Source organism: Canis lupus, chromosome 2 (assembly GCF_048164855.1).
Source record: "Canis lupus baileyi chromosome 2, mCanLup2.hap1, whole genome shotgun sequence".
Lineage (NCBI taxonomy): Eukaryota > Metazoa > Chordata > Mammalia > Carnivora > Canidae > Canis > Canis lupus.
The window spans coordinates 63096222-63115370 of NC_132839.1; the positions used below are offsets into that span (position 1 = coordinate 63096222).

At 43.1% G+C, this 19149-nt stretch overlaps 1 protein-coding gene across 5 annotated transcripts in view; it reads right to left on the reverse strand.

The window, feature by feature from the left end:
- FAM193A (family with sequence similarity 193 member A) overlaps nt 1-19149 on the reverse strand; it is a 165467-nt gene that overhangs the window by 39050 nt on the left and 107268 nt on the right. For all 5 annotated transcript variants that reach the window (XM_072803976.1, XM_072803964.1, XM_072803966.1 and 2 more), the window contains 6 exons: nt 11795-11872; nt 10197-10309; nt 9821-10063; nt 7275-7428; nt 6978-7157; nt 1674-1925 (listed from right to left, as the gene is read on the reverse strand). In XM_072803976.1, coding sequence (XP_072660077.1) covers nt 1674-1925; nt 6978-7157; nt 7275-7428; nt 9821-10063; nt 10197-10309; nt 11795-11872 — 1020 coding nt within the window. The remainder of the gene's footprint in view (nt 1-1673; nt 1926-6977; nt 7158-7274; nt 7429-9820; nt 10064-10196; nt 10310-11794; nt 11873-19149) is intronic.

Sequence of the window (19149 nt, forward strand, 5' to 3'; positions counted from 1 at the left end):
CAAATGAAGTATTTTGCCAAATGCAACTCATTTTCCCAAATAAACCTTACTAGCTTATCTTCTGCATTGCTTTTCTACCCATGAATCCTCCACATCTATCTACTAAAGTTTATAAGGTATTAAATAGATTCTATATACAGATAACACTTTCTCAAAATGCTTTTCTTCTCTTTTACCCTTCTCTGGACTACCTAAAATGCCCTGGGAAAAGGCCAAAAGTTAGGGGTAAAAATCAGCTTTTAACTGGAGTATCCCAACAGCCTTTAAGAATAATCAATTTCCTACTTTTCTTTAAGATTTTTAGGGACTGATTCTTGAATAGTTTTTACTACCAGCAAGACATTACAACAGACCATTCTCTACTCTTTCCTAGGGTTGGTTCCCAAGGACTAGGAAGCAGTTGTATTCAGGTAAGACAGAACAGAGAGCCTCCCCACCTCATACAGTCACCCAGAGAGATTGGGCCAACCACGGAAACAGCCTGGCTTTTTTTTTTTTTTCTGGCTTTGAATATACACCTGAAAATGCTATTTCAAATCACTCTATCAAAAAAGTGATCATTAAATGTCCAAACTGAGCGAAGTTCAATCTAACAAAATTTAAGCATAAATATGGGCAGTTACCAAGTACTTATTGCAACAGAGCATGACAAACTGATTCTATTATACTGTAAATCAGTGGTTATTAACTCTCCTACCTGTACCCCTCTCCTCAGCAAACAAACAACACTCTACTTCACAGCAAATGTCCCTGGGTCTGAAAAAGCCTCTTCTATCCCATGTCCTCCTCCCTTCTCTCAGTTGAGAATCACTATTTTAAATAATAAATCTAGGGTTTGGGGGAAATTTTATTTTTGATTGATTAAAACTAACTCTGACCCAGAATAACTGATAAAAAGGAAACCAAAAATCAGAATTTATAAGAGCCAATAAAGCTAAGTTCAAAACGGCTAGGGACACAAAATTATCTGTGGTGCAAAGAATAAAACTAAAGTAAAAATTTCATTGCAAAGTCAAAGCTACTAATATAAGCATGGGGTTCTCTGAGAATAAATACATAAAAAGCACATCTCTCTACATGCTCACTCCTTTTCTGCACAGGCACCGAGCACAGCTGGTCTGGGAGGCCAGCATGGCACTGCAACTTCGTCTTGCATGACACTTAGGATTCCTCCTTTGAGCCTGTGCATTTCGTTATGTCCTTCATTTTCGTGTTTAGGGAGCATGTTCATTTCAGACACTATAGAGCCCAACCAATGTCAGAGGACCCATGCTGTAATCACAGTATTTTACCCAAGTAGCATTAAGGAAAAAACCAGGCCTCAGGAGGCCATGAGGAAATAACTAAGCTGTTGTCTGGGTAGGCAGAAGAGTCGTCTGTGTCTGGTGTTCCCCCAAGTACAACCTATTACACCAACGTCATCTGGAAAACTCTTTACGCTCTACTTAATTCTGAAGGAGTAAGCCACCACTTTTGTAATTGTTTTTACAACTGTGAAGGTTCAAAATTCTGAAAGCTTAAGGGATTACAGTAATCTCTTGCAGACCTTCCTATCAAGAGTAGACATGGCCTATACAAATTGCCAATTTGTGGATTTTTGTTTGTTTAAAAATGCACTTCTGATAAGATCTTAGTGACAGGTGAGCTTCCAGGCCCTCTCTGCCCTGACTTACCTTACTGTGTGTGAAGGGGGGCGCTGTATACAAGGTGGGGTGGATGAGAGGGCGGGGCAGGTGTGGGACGGCGTGCAGGGGCACGTGTCCATGGATGTGGGGGTAAAGATGCAGAGCAGGGTGTGTGGGCTTCTCTGGGCTCATGAACTGATGGCCAGGGGGAAGGGCTCCTGCAGTCATTGCTGATGCAGTCAGTCCAGAAGCTTCTTGTTTACAAACATGACATTCACAAGTGTTTGGAGCTTGTTCGGCCTAAAAGGAAAGAAAAAAAAAGTACTTGGTTATTTAGTAAAACAAAGAATGGAGTGAATTAAATTAAGTCAAGTCACATTGTGCTGAACAGTCACACAGCCACTACAGAGAAGACAGGGCTCATCTGATGCCTCAAGTTGTCCAGAGCCCTCCTTATAGAGTACAGAAGGGACCCCGAGAGCCTGGGATGGAGGAGACCTGATGAGAAAAAATGCAGACCTCACTACCCAGCCAAGTAGGTGCTGAGGTGGCAGCCATACCAATCTGCTCCTGTGACTGTCTGTGCAGGGACAAGGGGACCGACAAGGGTGGCAGAAGGGAGTTGGGGCCAAGGATGACAGAGCACTGGTGCCAGGCTCCACGGGCCTCACTCTGCTCAGGAGTGGTTACATGGAGAGTCTGCAAAAGACACCAGAGGTGAGACTCAGTAGTCAGTGGCTCTGCCCTCTTAAAACAAGGGTAAAACTGAATGCAACTGTCAAAGCAACCATTTGAGGATCTGAAAATCAGCCAAAGGGAAAAAGCAAATAGAAAGGCATTTCTTCATGCCAATTAGCGAGAACATCAGGTAAGAGCAGCAGGAGCCAGGCCTTTTTGCCTGGGGCCCTTCCCATTCCCAACTCCCAACAGCCCTTAAAAACAAACCAAAAAAAGACCAAAGAATCAATAGCAGAATTAAAATAGTACACTAAAAATTTTAATACAAAAAATAAAGTAAAGGAGGAGCAGAGAAAAAAAAATATGAGACAAAAAAAAAAAAAATATGAGACCTATGGAAACAGACAGCAAAGTAGTTGTACATACCGCCGACCATGACATTAAACCATCAATGAAGCACTCCAGACAAAAGGCAGAGATTGGCAGACAAGATACAAAAATACAAGACCCAACTAAAAGATTCAAAGACAAATCTTAGATTCAAAGACACAAATAGGCTGAAATGCAAAGGATGAAAAAATAGGTAACATGCATACAGTAACCCTAAGACAGCAGGAGCGATTCTGCAAGTGGGAGGAGTCTTTCAGATGAGAAATGCTAACGGAGAAGCATCTCATAAGGACAGAAGAGTCGATAGAATAGGAAGGGGTAACAGTAACACACACATACACCTTCAACAACACTGTCCCAAAGGCATGAATCAAAATCTAGCCAATCTGAAAAGGAAACAGTCCAGTAGCAATACGTGAAGACTTCAGTGTGCCTCTCAGCAATTTTTAGAACTGGACAGAATAATCAGGAAGGATTCAGAGCACCAGAATGATATCAACTTGACCAAACTTTCGTTCTTAGGACACTCCATCCAACAAGAGCAGAACGCAAATTATTTTCAAGTATATATAGAACATTATCTAGGACAGACCATATGTTAGGGCATAAAACAAGTCTCAATAAATTCTCAAGTTCTAAAATCAGTAATCTAAGGCTTGGATTCAACAAGCTAGAGAGGGAAGAACAAACCAAACCCAAAGACTATGGAAAGAAATAATGAAGATCAGAATAGAAATCATAGAAATAAAGGGAAAAACAAATAAAATTAACAACAAAATTGTTTTTTGTTTTCTTTGTTTTTTTACAAAAACTGATAATCCTTTAGGTCAGTTTGAGGGTTTAAAAAAAAAAGTAGACAAAATTACCCAAATCAGGAATTAACATCACTCTAGACCCTGCAGAACTAAAAGAATCATAAAAGAATATAGTAAATATCCTCATGGCATCAAAGTAGACATTATAGATGAAATAGAAAATTTGAATAAACCTGTAACAAGTAAAGTAAGTTAGTAATTCTAAATCTTCCCACAAAGGAAAGACCAAGCCCACAGGATTTCACTGGTAAATTCCATCAACTATTTAAGAAATCTAAATTTTAGACATATTTCTTCAGAAAATATAAGCAGAGCACACATTTCCCAACTCATTCTATGAGGCCATTATTACCCTGATATCAAAGCCAAACAGTGACACTCTAAGGTTAGATGACTACAGAACAGTATCTCTTACTAACACAGAAGCAAAAATGTTAACTACAGATTAGCAAACCAATCCAATATACAAAAATAAATAAATAAAAGATTATACACCATGATCAAGTGGGATTTGTCCCAGGAACACATGGTTGGTTTAATATCCAAGAATCAGGGGTGGCTGGGTGGCTCAGTAGGTTTTGGATCTGACTCCTGATCTCAGCTCAGGTCTTGATCTCATGGTCATGAGTCAATGCCCAGCACTGGGCCCGACTCTGGGTAAGGAGTCTACTTAAAAAATAAATCTAAGAATCACTTGATGCAACATACCACAGTAACAGAATGAAGGATGAGAACTACAGGAACATCTTAATAGATATAAAAAAGGGCATCTGGAGAACCTAATATACGTTCATGAAAAAATTCTTAGGAAAAGAAGAGTTGATAGGATTTACTTCCTTAACTGGGTAAGGCCATCCAATGAAAATGTGCAGCTAGCATGATCCTAGTTACAGGCTGAGTTCCTGGGGCCAGAAACAAGGCAAAGATGTATGCTTGCAACACTTCTCTGCAGTGCAGCACTGGAGGTTCTAGCTAGCTCAGTAGGGCAAGAGTAAGACATAAAAATCATCCAGAAAGAGGAAGAAAAACTATCTTTATGTCTACATAATCTTGCATGTAGAAAATCCAAAGGAATCTAACCAAAAAGAGAAAGAGTGAGAGAGAGAGAGAGAGAGAGACCAAAGAATAAATGTGTTTTAAGCCACAGAACACAAGTATTTAAAAATCAACTGTATTTCTATGTATTACCAATAATCAACTGAAAATTGAAATTAAAAAATACCATTTACTACAGAATCAAAAACTTCAATAATTAAGAATGACTAGAAATTTTTTTAACTGCTAGAAGAAAGATGATTTAAATAAATGGAGATACAGCACATTCCTAGGCTGACAGATTTAACTTTGTTAAGACTGTATTTTCCGCAAACTGATCAAATCATCCCACAAAGAAAAGACTAGGCCCAGAGGAGTCTGCTGGTGAATTCCATAAAATATTCAAGAATTCAGTACAATTTCTACCAAAATCCAGGCAGGTTTCTTTGTAGAACAAGCTGGTTCTAACACTTATATGGAAACACAAAGGGCTTTGAACAGCCTAAACAATTTTTTAATAAGGCCTACCAAGCTGGGGGGCAGATCCTCCCTGATATCCAAACTTACTATAAAGCAGCAGGTAAAGTACACTATGGGAAAGAACCCAGAGGTCAAATGAACAGAGAATGCAGAGTGCAGACAATAAACACTTGTATTTATAGCTCTGTGATTTTCAACAAATGGCTGATGCAATTCAACCAGGAAAGAGAGGGTCCTGTCCACATATAGCACTTGGACACTGGACATCCACATACACAAAAAGATGAACTTAGACCCTAACCTCACAGCATAAGCAAAACTGAATCAAATGAACCACACCTTAAGTGAGAGCTGAAATTATACATCTTGTAGAAGAAAACAGAATTTTGTATAAGGCAAGGTTTTCTTGGATATGACATCCTAAGCACAATTCATAAAAGAAAAAACTAAGGAACTGGAATTTATCATTAAAAACATGTTTTTCAAAAAAAAAAAAAATAAATAAAAAAAAAAATAAAAAAAAAAAACATGTTTTTCAAAAAATACCATAAAGACTTATAGACAGGGAGCCTGGGTGGCTCAACGGGTGGTACGACTGCCTTCAGCTCAGGTCATCATCTCAGGGTCCTGGGATTGAGCCCCAAATTGGGCTCCCTGCTCCACGGAAAGTCTGCTTCTCCCTCTGCTCCCTGCTTATGCTCTCTCTCTCACTATCACTCTTTCAAATAAATAAAATCTTAAATAAAAAAAAAATAAAAAAAAAGAAGGCAGCTGACAACAGTAAGATGGAACAGGAAATGAAAGGCCCATCAACGTATAAGAGAATGCTCAGCTTTGCCCATCATAAATGAAAGGAAGACTGAAATCTCAAGGGGCTGCCATTTCTCAGCAGACTGGTCAAGTCCCAAGACCATGACATCACTCTTTTTTAGGGGGGAGGAGAGGCCATGACTCTGTGACCCAGAGAAGCCACCACTGGTAACCAATCCTAGGGAGAGACCTACTTCTGTAGAAAAAGCCAGATATCAGATGGCTCACTGAACAGTGTGGAGGGAAAAGAATGGGAGACACACACATGGGCCCATGGATGGGGGACGAGAAAGAGAAACCGAACTATGGTGTGTCCACCTGTTGGGACACAGACAGGGCGGCAGAGGGGATGAGGAAGAGCGCTATTTGCAGAGTCAGGCTGTACTGCGGAGAGAAAAGCAAGGGGAACAGAGTGTGCATCAGTATGAGCCTTCTCACAGAACAAGGGAAGAATGAATATTAGCATTTGTATAAACACACACTAGTAAGTCAGACTAATCACCTACTGGGACTAGAACTGGGCGTGTGTAGGTGCTGGACAGGGCTGGTGGGGATGGACGTTGGAGCAAGACTTCTCAACAGAACACCTTTTCATGTCACCTTTCATGAACTGTGTGTCTACACTGCCTATGAAGGAAGGTGGTTAACCAAGCACCCCCACCTCCGTTTGTTTTCTCTTTCATTTCAGAACGAGGTGAGCAACTACTTATGAAACTAGGAGCCTTTAAGAGAAAAGTCATCTCATGAGGTACTTTCATAACAGAACAGGTGTCCACCAGAAAAAAACTTCCTTTACAAAGTCAACCTTTTCTGAAATTTTAACATTCTATTATTTTACTAAAAAAAAAACAAACAAACCATCCCCTCTTGCTTCTTTAAAGTCAAAAACCTCTATGACAGCTCAATGTCTGGAGCAGCTCCGGGGTGCTGCAAATTCAAGACCGTTAAGAGGGCTCAAGCCAGAGGAGCAAGATGAGAACGTGGTTAGAGTCATGTTGGAGTGTTTTATAAGCAAGCCTCGATCCTCTCTAGTTCTAATCTTCAAAAGTTATCTAAAATAACATAATTTTGCATTCACTAATGCCCAAGTTTAGAGAAAATGTACACAGAGAAAGACACAGAGTTGGGAAAAATGAAATCGTACCTGCTGAGTTGGGTAAGATGGGGGTGGACTGTCCACTTTACTCTCCTCTTTCCTGGGACTCCCACTGCCTAGAGCCACGTCTTGCTTTGGGGCTCCTGGCGGTTCCCCACTGCTCTCGCCATCTGCCTCTTCATCGTCAGCCTCTGAAGAGCTACTACTGGTACTGCTTACCTGAGGGGACTTTAAAGACAACCTTTGTAATTTATACCTTTCAAGATGGAAGAATATAAAACCGTTAAGACAGCAGATCGGCACCATTTGCCGTTCACTATCACCAGGAGGGAGTCATGCCCATACCTCATCTTTGAGAGCCATGTTTTCCCCGCCACCATTCAGTTCGCTGTGGAGTCCATTCATGTTGGCCACCACCTCAGCATCATCGTAGTTACTCAGTGGATAAATATCAGCAAATTTAGCTGACAATGGTGCAACGTCTTCATCATCACTACAACTGAGACAGGCAGAGTTGGTCACCATGAGGCCATCCCCCCAACACACAGTGAGGGAACCACCCTCTAAGCACAGAAGCTTTCTTTACAGACTCAGTTCTCGAGAGTATTACACTGAGCACCACGCACACTTCTCAACATCTCTTAGTAATCTGAACACCAGAGAAAATGCCTGAAAGATTACCATTTGTGCTATTTAGACAAATGGAAAACAAAATGCCAAAAGAAGAAAAATATCTAGGAAACTGCCAAAATTTAATCGGATTAATTATTACTGCACTTCCATTTGGCCTGAAGTGCCTTGGTGCACAACTGGTGCCATTTCCAAAAAGACACAATTTTTCATTAAAATTAAAGAGGGTACAAAGAACCACCAAAATTGCAGATGTAGCCAGGTGAACAAAACTTTAAAGGCACTTAGGTGCCAAGATACTAAAAGTTTTTTATTACAAGTCCAGCTCTGGACAAGCCAGTCACGATCTTAAATATCAGCTTTAACAAGACATCTAAACAATAGGCAATGACATATTTATTTATTAAAAAAATGTAAGCAAATTTCAAGGCTGTGGTCAAAGACCATTTCAAATATAGGCTTTTCTGGTGCGTGAAAAGAGTGGGCACATAGTTCCCTATCAGTGCAAATTGTTCAAAGCATGACCATACATGGTAACCCTGCAGTCTACATAAACAAGCCTGAGTCCATCTTCAGCATTGGCATACCATAACCTCCAGAAGGAAAAATTCTACAAACTAGAGATCTCTTGGGTTTAGAAGAGTGTCCAGAATTGCTGAACTTGGATATTCTTCCCATTTTTGGAAAAAGAGTGAATGTACGACATGCTATAATCTGGAGCTCACCAAAGTTAACACACACAGAGCCAACCAGGTGAAGGCTCTCAGGTGTCCTGAGGCCTGTGGCACCTAAGGTGACAGAAGTGCTGCTGTGGTCAACACTCACACCCAATCCTGAAACATGACCACCACCACAATTCAGATGAGGAGGCCAAGGTTCAGACATGAAGTGATTAAATCATCTGCTCAATGTAATGAAGGCAGGCTTCAACTACCCAGAGCCCATCAAAACTAGAGAGCCCCGCAGTATGGAGACTCCAGTTGCATGATTCTCTTTAACAACTTAATAATGACACCAAGAAAGAGATAACACAAACCAAAGGCAACACTGGAGGCTTTCAAGTCACAGCAGTTCACGTTTGGGAGACATTAATCTCACGTTGCCAGAGGCCCAGAGCAGCTGCAGGCAGTCCCAGCTCTCGGAGAAAGGTGCCCATACCCCACTTCCTCCACCACTTGACACAGCATGGGAGCCTGCACCTTACATCGGCAGCTGTGACACATGAGAAGGGATGGGCTTTTCCAATATAAGTTTTTATTAGACCATACGTGCTTAATTCTGGTATGTTTTTGTAAGAGGCTGGCAAACAGCTAGCTGGGAAATACCTCGACCCTCCTTTGCAGGCTCCCAGAGAGAGCACACAGTATCCAGGACTAGAGAGTAGTTCGAGCTCAAGAGAGTCATAGCGTTCGGACCCATCCCCTTAGAATTATTTTGTGTTTTGAGACTAGATCCATATTGAGGACTGCAAGACTCTGAAGGAAAGCCTCAGAGTCGTTGGGAGAAATCCAAACAGAGGCATGGAGAAATCTAAGAGACGCTGAGCAGCCCAAAGTCAGGGCAACAATCTCTCCCACTGGGAACTGCGCTGGCATCCATCACCTCCACAGGGCTCCTGACACCTGCACACTCTACAATAAGCAAAATACAAACCTAAGTTTGTACCTAAATAAAATAAAAACACACATCCATGTGCAACCCGTCCAGAAGTTAGAGTGGAAAGCCTCAACAAATGACAGGGTCACAACTCTGAAGAAATGTGGGACCACTCACCTACAGTGGGAATTGGCGACAGCTGCACAGCCACCTCGCTCATACAAAATGTACTTCTAGATAATGTGGGAACACGGAAAACAGAACCTTTCAATCGCTTGCTAAAGTGATCATCTGAGTTTTTAGCAAGACATGGAATAAGCATGAATGCTGAACGGACAATGAGGCGGAATGAACTTCGGGCTGATCACCCTCAAATAAAATGAGGAAACGTGAAGCCAGAACTGAAGAGACACTTCCCTGCATACCAACATGGTTTTTTCTTTACCGGCATTTATAAATTTACGGTAATTTTTTTTCAGGTAATGAAATAGTGTCAAAGTTTGGGTTTATTGATTTCGTATTTTAAAAGTTGCTTAAAAAATGAAGGATCCTTTTTCTTGAAAAACACTATAATGATATCCATACTTCTGCAGACATTACTGTCCATATTTCTCATTAATGGGTTACATAAATTTCTGAAATCTTATTACAAAGTCACAACTTACAAAGTTGGTGCAGAGCCATTGTCTGTGAGGATGAGTCTGGGATGTTGCTGAATTGTAATGGGAGAGCTGGAACCTGACCCTGAGCTTGCTGAGGACACGCTAGGTGGGCGCATCTCAGAGAGATAGTCGGGAGCAGAATCCACTTGGAGGGGCAGCTGGTGACTGTGGATGTCGCCAGTGACGGGGGGGTCCATGACACCACAAGTGAGGATGTGTGAGAGGCTGCAGTCATCACAAGCACATCTGAGTGGGAATGAAGGACAGTTACCCAGAGAGCCGAGAAAGAAGGTCAGACCATGCGGTGTCAGGGTCAGTGCCTCGACTGAGGCTGTGGGTCCCACGGGCTCACTGCACCCACACGACAGCGGGGGCTCACCTTCTCCTGTAGTTGCAGTTGGGGCAGTCGGGCATGCTCAGCCGGGATGACAACATGTGCCTCATGGCGTCTGTGAAGTTGTTCTCACCAGCAACTGCTTTCTTATTGGTCAGCTAGAGGAAATCATCAAATGAGAGGTTAACTCTGCAAGACTTATTCCCCAACCAGGCGGTTCAACTTCTCAATAATCATGGTAATATGCGCCATGCCCATTTAGAAGCCAGTGGCCACAGCTTCCTAGAGTGGGACAGGGCCATGAGGGGGCAGACCAGAAATGCACAGCAGCCACAAGCTTGAGCCTCACTGAGGCTGGGGACAGTAGCCCCTGGCTGGCACCTCACCAGCACACACCAGCTTTTACTTGGAATTGGCTGTGTGCACAGTCCTCACGAGGAACCAGAAGCACAGAACTAAACTAAGGCCCCGAAGAGCTCAGACCCTGGAAAAGGAAACTCTGATGTGGGAGGTGCCCTGGCACAAATTGGTTCAGGCTGCCACAGAAGCAGAAAAGCAGCACAACAGGACACCAGGCCCAAGCTGGGTCCAGAGGAGGCAGAGTTGGTAATTCTGTCAGAGGCAAAGAGGCCATCCAGCTCAGTGGCTAAGCACTGAGCTAGGCACCCACTGAAATAGCTCTGGAAGGCCTGGCTGACCCTGGGCTGACAGGGAGGGGGGTGCCATGCCTGACAGGGCAGCCTGGAGGGACACAGGCCTGTGTATGGAGCTGTAGCACCAGAGCATCCACGAGTTAAACAGGCATTTGTAATCCACGATAGAAGCAGCGGGTGGGAGGAAGGCCAGCTGGGGAGGATACCCACTTCAGGAACAAGGTGAAGGGAGCAGACCAGAAGCTACCTGGAAATGGCACCCAAACTTCCATTTGACAAGGCAAGCATCTGAATTTCAGAGAAGAAACCTACAGACCACCTCTGGCAATGGGAAAGGTGGTACCAGAAGGGCCATTTCATAGGATAGAAGCCATGGAGGAAGGGCTGGGGGATGGAGCAGGTGAGCGGACCAGTGTGGATGCCCAGAGACCCACAGGGGTGAGGACAGTGGCGCGGGGGCTGAGGCCAGGGGCCACCAAAGCCTAAAGAAGACCAAGGAGCAGGAGCAGAGCTGCCTAGAAAGAAAGTGAGAACAATGCCAGCTCATAGGCGAGAATCAAGAGAACCAAGCTTTCAAACAAGTCAAGTGCTCTGAAGCCCTTGGGACAAGGCCTGCAGCCAGGCACATAGCAGAGGGGTAGGGAAGAGCCCGTGGGGAAGGAGGGGGAGGAAGAAGGCTGTGTCGCCAGCAGCTACAGTGAAAGCAGGGCCCAGGCCAGTGTGGGGAGGCCCATGAATTGGGCCAACACCCTGCTCCGTGATGGCACCACCTGCCTGTGCAGAGGCCAGACAGCAGGAACTTGGGTGGCTGTGGGCTAGCATGGGTCACTTGAGAAACAGTCTTCCTTGAGGATTACAGAAATCAAGAAAGAGACAGGGAAAACTAGTTTATCTAGGATTAACAACACTCTTAGGAGCAGACCCACAGGGTGGCCTTGACACAGTGGTGTTTTTTCCCCGATCTGGTACGCAGCCTCCCTGCAGCCTCACCTGTTCTTCAATGAATCGCCTTTGTTTGAAAAGCTCCCAGTCCTCCGTCAGCATGCGCTGTTTGGTTTTCATTGTCATCTAGTAAAGAGATGCAAACAATAAAACCTTAGTGCCAGCAAGAGCCACCTGGGCGTCTACGAGGAGAGATGTCAGCAATGGTGCACATGAGGAACACCCCCTGGAGGCATGATACAGACTCACTGCCTGGCCTCTATCTCGTTCACATGTTCTTCTCGTGTGGGAAACACAGAGGAGCTCAGATTTAGGAAAGAAATGAAGATCCCAGAGCTGAATGTGTCATTGCAGTAAGTGAGCATTCAGCCTGTACTGAATGCCCATCACATGCCCTGCCTGTACCAGAAATAAGAACTTGAGGATGAGCGCCCCATGCAGGAAGAGCCTTGAGGGAGGGGAAGACCCATGAGCAACCTGTTCCCTCATGGATGGGCCTGAGGACAGGACACAAGGGAACCAATCCGGTCACACAGGGGCAGATTCTGTACGCCACTGCCACACGAGGCCCTTGGAGGACTCAAAAGCACAGAGACAGAAAGCAGACAGGGGCTGAAGGGGCTGGGAGGCCAAGGAGCTGTTGCTCAGTCAGGGAAGGTGGAGGGGCTCTGTGGGTGGAGGGTGGAGCACTTGCCACAATTTAAGTGGACTTAATGCCCCTGACCTGGACCCACAGAAATGGTTAGAATGGTACATTTTACGTTATGTGTATTTCACCAAAATTTAAAAAGACACCAAATTGAGAGGGATAGGGAATGAAGAATGGGCTCAAGATACAGTTTTACTGTGGTGGGGGAGGCTATGAAAAAATTAGATCTTGATGTTTATCTATATGTGTTCTTATAATTACTGAAAAGAACTAAAAACTACTAACTACTAAAAAAAGAGATATGGAATATGTATCTTCCAATTTTTTTGGAACACAAAAAGGGGAGGGGGGACATATTTAATCCACAGGCAAGAAAATACTGCCAACAAACCCTCCAAAACAAGTAATTTCAAAAAATAAATTCGTGCGTTTGAAAAAAAAAAATGTACATAAACGATGAGAGAAGAAATCAAAGCTGAAATTACAGTGCATGGAAATCCCAGATAATGAAACCCCCACAAATCAAATCATGTAAGATGTATCCAACACAGAAGAAGAAAATGCTTCAAGGCATTTATGAGAAAACAAAAGACTGAAAAGTATGTGTTCCATGTAAGAAGTCAAAGAAACAAAATGAGAAACCAGCTGATAAGGCAGGAAGAAATTAAAGTAAAAGCAGAAATTACTGGGAAAAAAGAAGCAAATGTGATCAATAAATCCCCAAACTATGGTTCTCCGGACTCCCTCTCAGAGAATAAAGGGCCACAGAGAAAACGTGGGCATGAGGAAGGACAGACACGGGCACAGGAGGTTTCTCTTCAACCACAGGAGGAGGTATCTGTACAATGTAGATAGATGTTCATCTCCAAAGCAGCTTCAAGAAGGTGGCTCATGGGCCACTCTGCTGTGCCTGCACAACCCACTGTTTTAAAAGCTGAGTCAACATTACAAAGCTCTTGAGATTTCACCTAACAGCCCAGACATTAGCTTCTCTGGACGTTACTGCAGCTCTGAGGCACTCTACCCTCTGCTGCCCTCCCAGCCCAGGGCAGGAGGTTTCCTTTTGGCACAGAAGGTGCACTCTCTGCACAACATGACAGGGTGGCAGGACAGGGGTGTAGAGCGGCTCCACCCAGTCTCATCACCTCCCCTCTGAGCACAAGCTTATCATCCCTTGTCTACATAGTGTGGACAATCTCCTAGGTAAACATCAATGTATAGCATTCACTCAGGAAGCAGAAACCCCCAATCAGATGACCAAGTGTAACATGAATTGAAAAGGTGGTCTTCTCCTCCCTGCAAAAATATGTCACACCCCAGGTTTTAGGGTGGATTCTATCAAACCCTTTATTGGAACAGAAGATTTAAACTATTCCTGCAAATCGGGCAGCCCCGGTGGCGCAGCGGTTTAGCGCCGCCTGCAGCCCGGGGCGTGATCCTGGGGACCCGGGATCGAGTCCCACGTCGGGCTCCCCGCATGGTGCCTGCTTCTCCCTCTGCCTGTGTCTCTGCCTCTCTCTCTCTAGCTGTAGCTCTATGAATAAATAAATAAAATCTTAAAAAAAAAAAAAACTATTCCTGAAAATAAAAAAAAAAACCACGGAAAGTTTCTCAATGCATTCTATGGAACTAGCAGAACCTTCATACAAAATGGACAAGGCCTCAAAGAGAAACACTTAATGATGCCTCAGAATACAAACCCAAAAATCCTAAATAAGATATTCGCTACTTAAATCTAATAATAGGTTAACAGAAAATACATCATAACCTGGTAGGCTTTAATCCCAGGAATGCAAGCATGTCTCAAAATTAGGAAACCTAATGCCTTTTTCATTTGTTTTCATAGAGAAAAACAAATACCATACCAATTCAGTACCTATTCCTGTTTTTTATTTTTTTTTAAATCATAACTTAAGTAAGCTAGAAAAAGGGAAATATCCTTAATTTGCTAAAAACTCTCACCAGTACTTATGGCAAGCATCTGACCTCATGGGAAGCCAGAGCTGTGCTCAGTGCCGCCAGTTACACTCAATTGTGAAGAGCTGAGGGCTCTAAGTGAAGCCAAACAGTGCAAATGCCAGAGAAGCTAAGACAAAACTATTATTTGCAGGAGACATGGTCTAGAAACTTCAAGGCAGCTAACTCACAAACTCCTGGAGAGTCAGTAAGGGCACTGGGTGGAATACCAACAGCCAGACAGCTGTGAGCACACAGCGTGGCCTTGACCCCAGAAGCCCCGGGGAATAAACTTGATGGGAAGTACACAAACTGTAAAAGCATCATACAGAAGACAAAACACAACCTAAAACCAGAGATGTATACCATCTTCTTGGATGAGAAGATTCAATGCTGGTGCCAGTTCTCCTTTTACATCCTGTATGTCTGCCACTTTCAGGAAAAACATTTTCCTCTTACAAGCAGCAATTACTGTTGCATGTTTAAAAATGATTTGGGGGGAGAGGGGATGGTGTGCCAGGGTGGTTCTGTCACTCAAGCATCTGACTCTTGATCTCAGCTCAGGTCTTGATCTTGGGGTCATGAGTTCAAACCCCATGTTGGGCTCCATGCAGGGCATGGAGCCTACTTAAAATAAAATCTTAGTAACACCTGGGTGGCTCAGCAGTTGAGTGCCTGCCTTTGGCTCAGGGCATGACAGCCAGTCCAGGGATCAAGTTCCACATCAGGCCCCCTGCAGGGAGCCTGTTTCTCCCTCTGCCTATGTCTCTGCCTCTTTCCCTGTGTCTCTCATGAATTAATAAATAAAATCTTAAAAGATTTTAAATGAGCTAAATCTCAGGAAAGGTAATTTATTTTAGTACGGAACTCAGTCCAGAGCTGTTTGATAGCTAATATCAACAGAAACCTCCTCCTCTTTGACCCTCTCCTCACGTCCTCTGGGATTAATTTTTCTGAACGTTTGGGTGTCTGCAGGCTTATGTCTGTGTCAAACAACAAATAAAGGATACATTTCAAAAAGCAAGCAAAAACAAGTGATTTCAAAGCTGTCACCTGTCTCCCACGTCCATGCTTATTTATGAATACTCAATTATTTTACAGATGTTTGAAACCCTGAAATTACTACATGATTTCTAAACTATTACTTGATTAGAAGAAAGTGGTGTCCATTCCAAGGATTCCAGAATGACTAGTATCCTCTGGATGCTGCTAAAATTGTTCAGTTTCCCTGACTTGTATTAATGGCATCATGGTTTCTTGATAGGTGAATGAAAATAAGAATACATTTTCTCGTTACTTTAGTAAGGAGGATGGGTTTTCTTTTTCTTTCTTATTGTGGCAAAATACACATAACATACAATTTACCATCTTAACCATTTTTAAGTGTACCGTTCAGTGGCATTAAGTACATTCACATCATACAAACATCCCCACTATCCTTCCCTAAGATGAGAAACTCTGTCCCCCTGAAACACTCCCCGTTCTCCCGTCCTGCAGTCCTGAGCCCATGAGTTACACTTCCTGTGTCTAGGAGTCTGACCTTGTATGAGGAGTGGGGGACCTTGTATACACAGATTTCTATAATACTTGTCCTTTCATGTCTGGTTTTGTTCACGGAAAGAAATGTCTAAGTTTCTTTATTTTAGATCTTCTATTTAGGCCTTTTCCCACTTAAGTTAGTTTCTGCATCTTGGCTCCAAAGTCATTCTTTTGCATGAGGATGTGCAGTTTCCTCAGCAGTTTGTTGCAGACTGTCCTTTCCCCTTTGCGTGGCCTGGCACCCTTACTGGACATCATGTGACCACATATGTCAACACCACATTGTTGGGATTACTGTAGCTTTGCAGTCAGGTGCAAAATCACAGGAGTGAATCCTCCAGATTTGTTCTTTTGCAAGACGGTTCCGGCTATTCTAGGTTCCCTGAGATTGCATAGGAATTTTAAAATGCGTTTTTCTGTTTCTACAAAAATGACTTTAGGATTTTGATAGGGATTGCACTGAGTCTGCAGACCACGTTAGCTAACATGGATATTTTAATATTAATCAGTCTTCCAATGAACGCAGCATGTACTTCCCTTTATGTCTTTAATTTCTTTCAGAAATGAGTCAGAAAAGACTCCTTGAGTCAATTTGTAAGTATTTTACTCTTGATACTGTTGTAAATGGGACTGTTTTTGTAACTTCCTTTGCAGATTATTCGTTAACATACAGAAATATCACTTTACGCATTTACTTTGTTACTGATGCTTTGCTGAATTCATTTATTCAACATTTATTTTTTTTTTAGTCTTTAGGATTTTCTACACATAAAATCATATCACCTGCAGAAATAATTTTAGTTCTTCTGTTTCAATTTGGATGTGTTTTTTTCCTGAGCTGACTGCTCTGAGCAGAACTTCCAGTACCATGTTGAATGGAAGTAGTAGAAACAGCATTCCTACCTTGTTCCTCATCTTAGAGGAAATGCTTTCAGTCTCACCATCAAGTCTGATGTTTCTGTGGGGTTTTATGTGTGGTTCTCAGTATGTGGAGGTGGTTCTCTTGTGACCCTAGTTTGTTTGATGTTTTTATCATGAGAGGGTGCTGAATTTTGTCAAAAGCTTTGTAGATCTGCATCAATGGAGATGATCCCATGTTTCCCCCTCTATTCTGTTGATGTGCATATTACATCGATCAGTTTTCATGCCCTGATCATATTTGCATTCCAGGAAGAGATCCCACTTGGTCGTGGGGTACAGTCCTTTTGTTTTTTTTTTTTTTTTTAAAGATTTTATTTATTTATTCATAGAGACACATAGAGAGAGAGAGAGACAGGCAGAGACACAGGCAGAGGGAGAAGCAGGCTCCATGCAATGAGCCCGATGTGGGACTCGATCCCAGGTCTCCAGGATCACACCCCGGGCTGCAGGCGGCGCTAAACCGCTGCGCCACCGGGGCTGCCCAAGGGTACAGTCCTTTTGATACGCTGCTGAATCCTGTTTGCTGGTATTTTGTTGAGGATTTCTACACCTGTGCTCTTCACGGATGTTAGTCTATAGGTTTCTTTTCTGATGGTGTCTCTGTCTGGCTTTGGTATCAAGGTGATGCTGGCCTCACAGAATGAGCTGGGAAGTTTCTCTCCCCTTCAAGTTTTTGGAAAAGTTTGGGAAGGATTGGTGTTAATTCTTCTTTAAATGTTTGGGAGAATCACCTGTGAAGCTGTCAGGTCCTGGGCTCTCCTCTATGGGGAGATGTTGGATACTGATTCAGTTTTCTAACCGGACTGTGTCTCCATGACTTAGTCTTGGTAGGTTCTGTTTCCAGGAATTCTTCCACTTATCTGAGTTAACCTGTGTTGGTGTACAACTGTTCATGGGACTCTGGCAACCCTTTTCATTTTGTTACAATCAGTAATAATGTTCCCACATCATCTCTGATTTCAGTCTTCTCTCTTCTTGTCCTAAGCCTGTCTAGCTACAGGTTTGTCAACTTTGATGATCTTAACCAACTTTTGGTTTCACTGATTTTTCTCTATTCTCTAGTTTGTTGACCTGCTCTAATTTTTATTATTTCTTTCCTTTTGCTAGCTTTGGCTTTAGTTTGTTTTTTTTCCCCTAGATCCTGAAGTTGCCAAATTAGGTTGCTGATTTAAGATCTTTCCTACTTTTAATTCTAAGCATTTAGAGCTCTAAGAACATACACTCTTAAATAAATTTAATTTCAGCTTTACTTTTTAAACTAAGACTGTATTTTCCTTCCTAGAGAAAACAAGTATGTCAGCCTATGCAGGTGACACAGTGTGGCCAGGTCAACCCTGACCTGATTAACAGCTGCTGCCAGCCCAAGGCACCGCTGGTGAAAGGTTACCATGGTACCTCAGAGCCTCAGTTCCCTCTGGAAACGGTTATTTTATACATTCCTCTTTTTCGTCAGAACAGCAATGATAACGCTGTGTATTATATTCCTAAATAGACTTTTAGCTTCAGGTACAAGTACATTAAAAAATTACTATTCCTAAAGGTTTTCTCAATCTTAGTAAAGTCTCAGTCTTTCCTTTCTTCTAAGAGTTATCTTGGGGAACTTTTTGTATAGTCCCATTTCAACTGGAGAAATGAAAGGATTTCTGAAACTAGAAGTGCATTTATATCTGTCATACCTATAATGTGAAATGAGAAAAAAAAGACTGCATAGGGCAGGATGTAGACCCCCCGATCCAAATCCCAGAGTCTCAAAAGTATAATATAGAGGGGTGACTGGGTGGTGCAGTCAGTTGGGCATCCAACTCTTGGCTTTGGCTCGGGTCATGATCTTAGAATCGTTGGATCGAGCCCCATGTCATGGTCTGCACTCAATGCAGTGTGTGCTTGATATTTTCTCTCCTTCTGCCCCCACCCCCATGCTCTCTCTCTAAAATAAACAAATATATCTTTTAAAAAAGAGAGAGAGAAAGTATAATACAGAGCTCTAACAGTGTTCCCTCATTACTCCTTATGCCCTATTACCTTGAAAATGGCTGTTCTGAATGCCTCCTCCTCTGCCCACCCTCTTGCGGTTTTGGAAGGTGGGCAGGCAGGCTGGGGTGCCCTCTGGGAGTCCTGCTCTGTGTTCCCAAGAGGTTCCTGCCGATCAGCTGCATCTGCCCTTCAGGCCCCACCCTCACCAGGAGTACCCTGCTTTCTTGGGTCTTCCTCCATCCCTGTCAGCCACCTGCCAAGCACAACCAACTCGGTTCTGTCTGCATTCCCTCTCTGGATAGAGACAGAGAAGGGGCTCTGAGCAGCAGAGCATTCCATGAATGGTTCCACAAATTACAAGGCT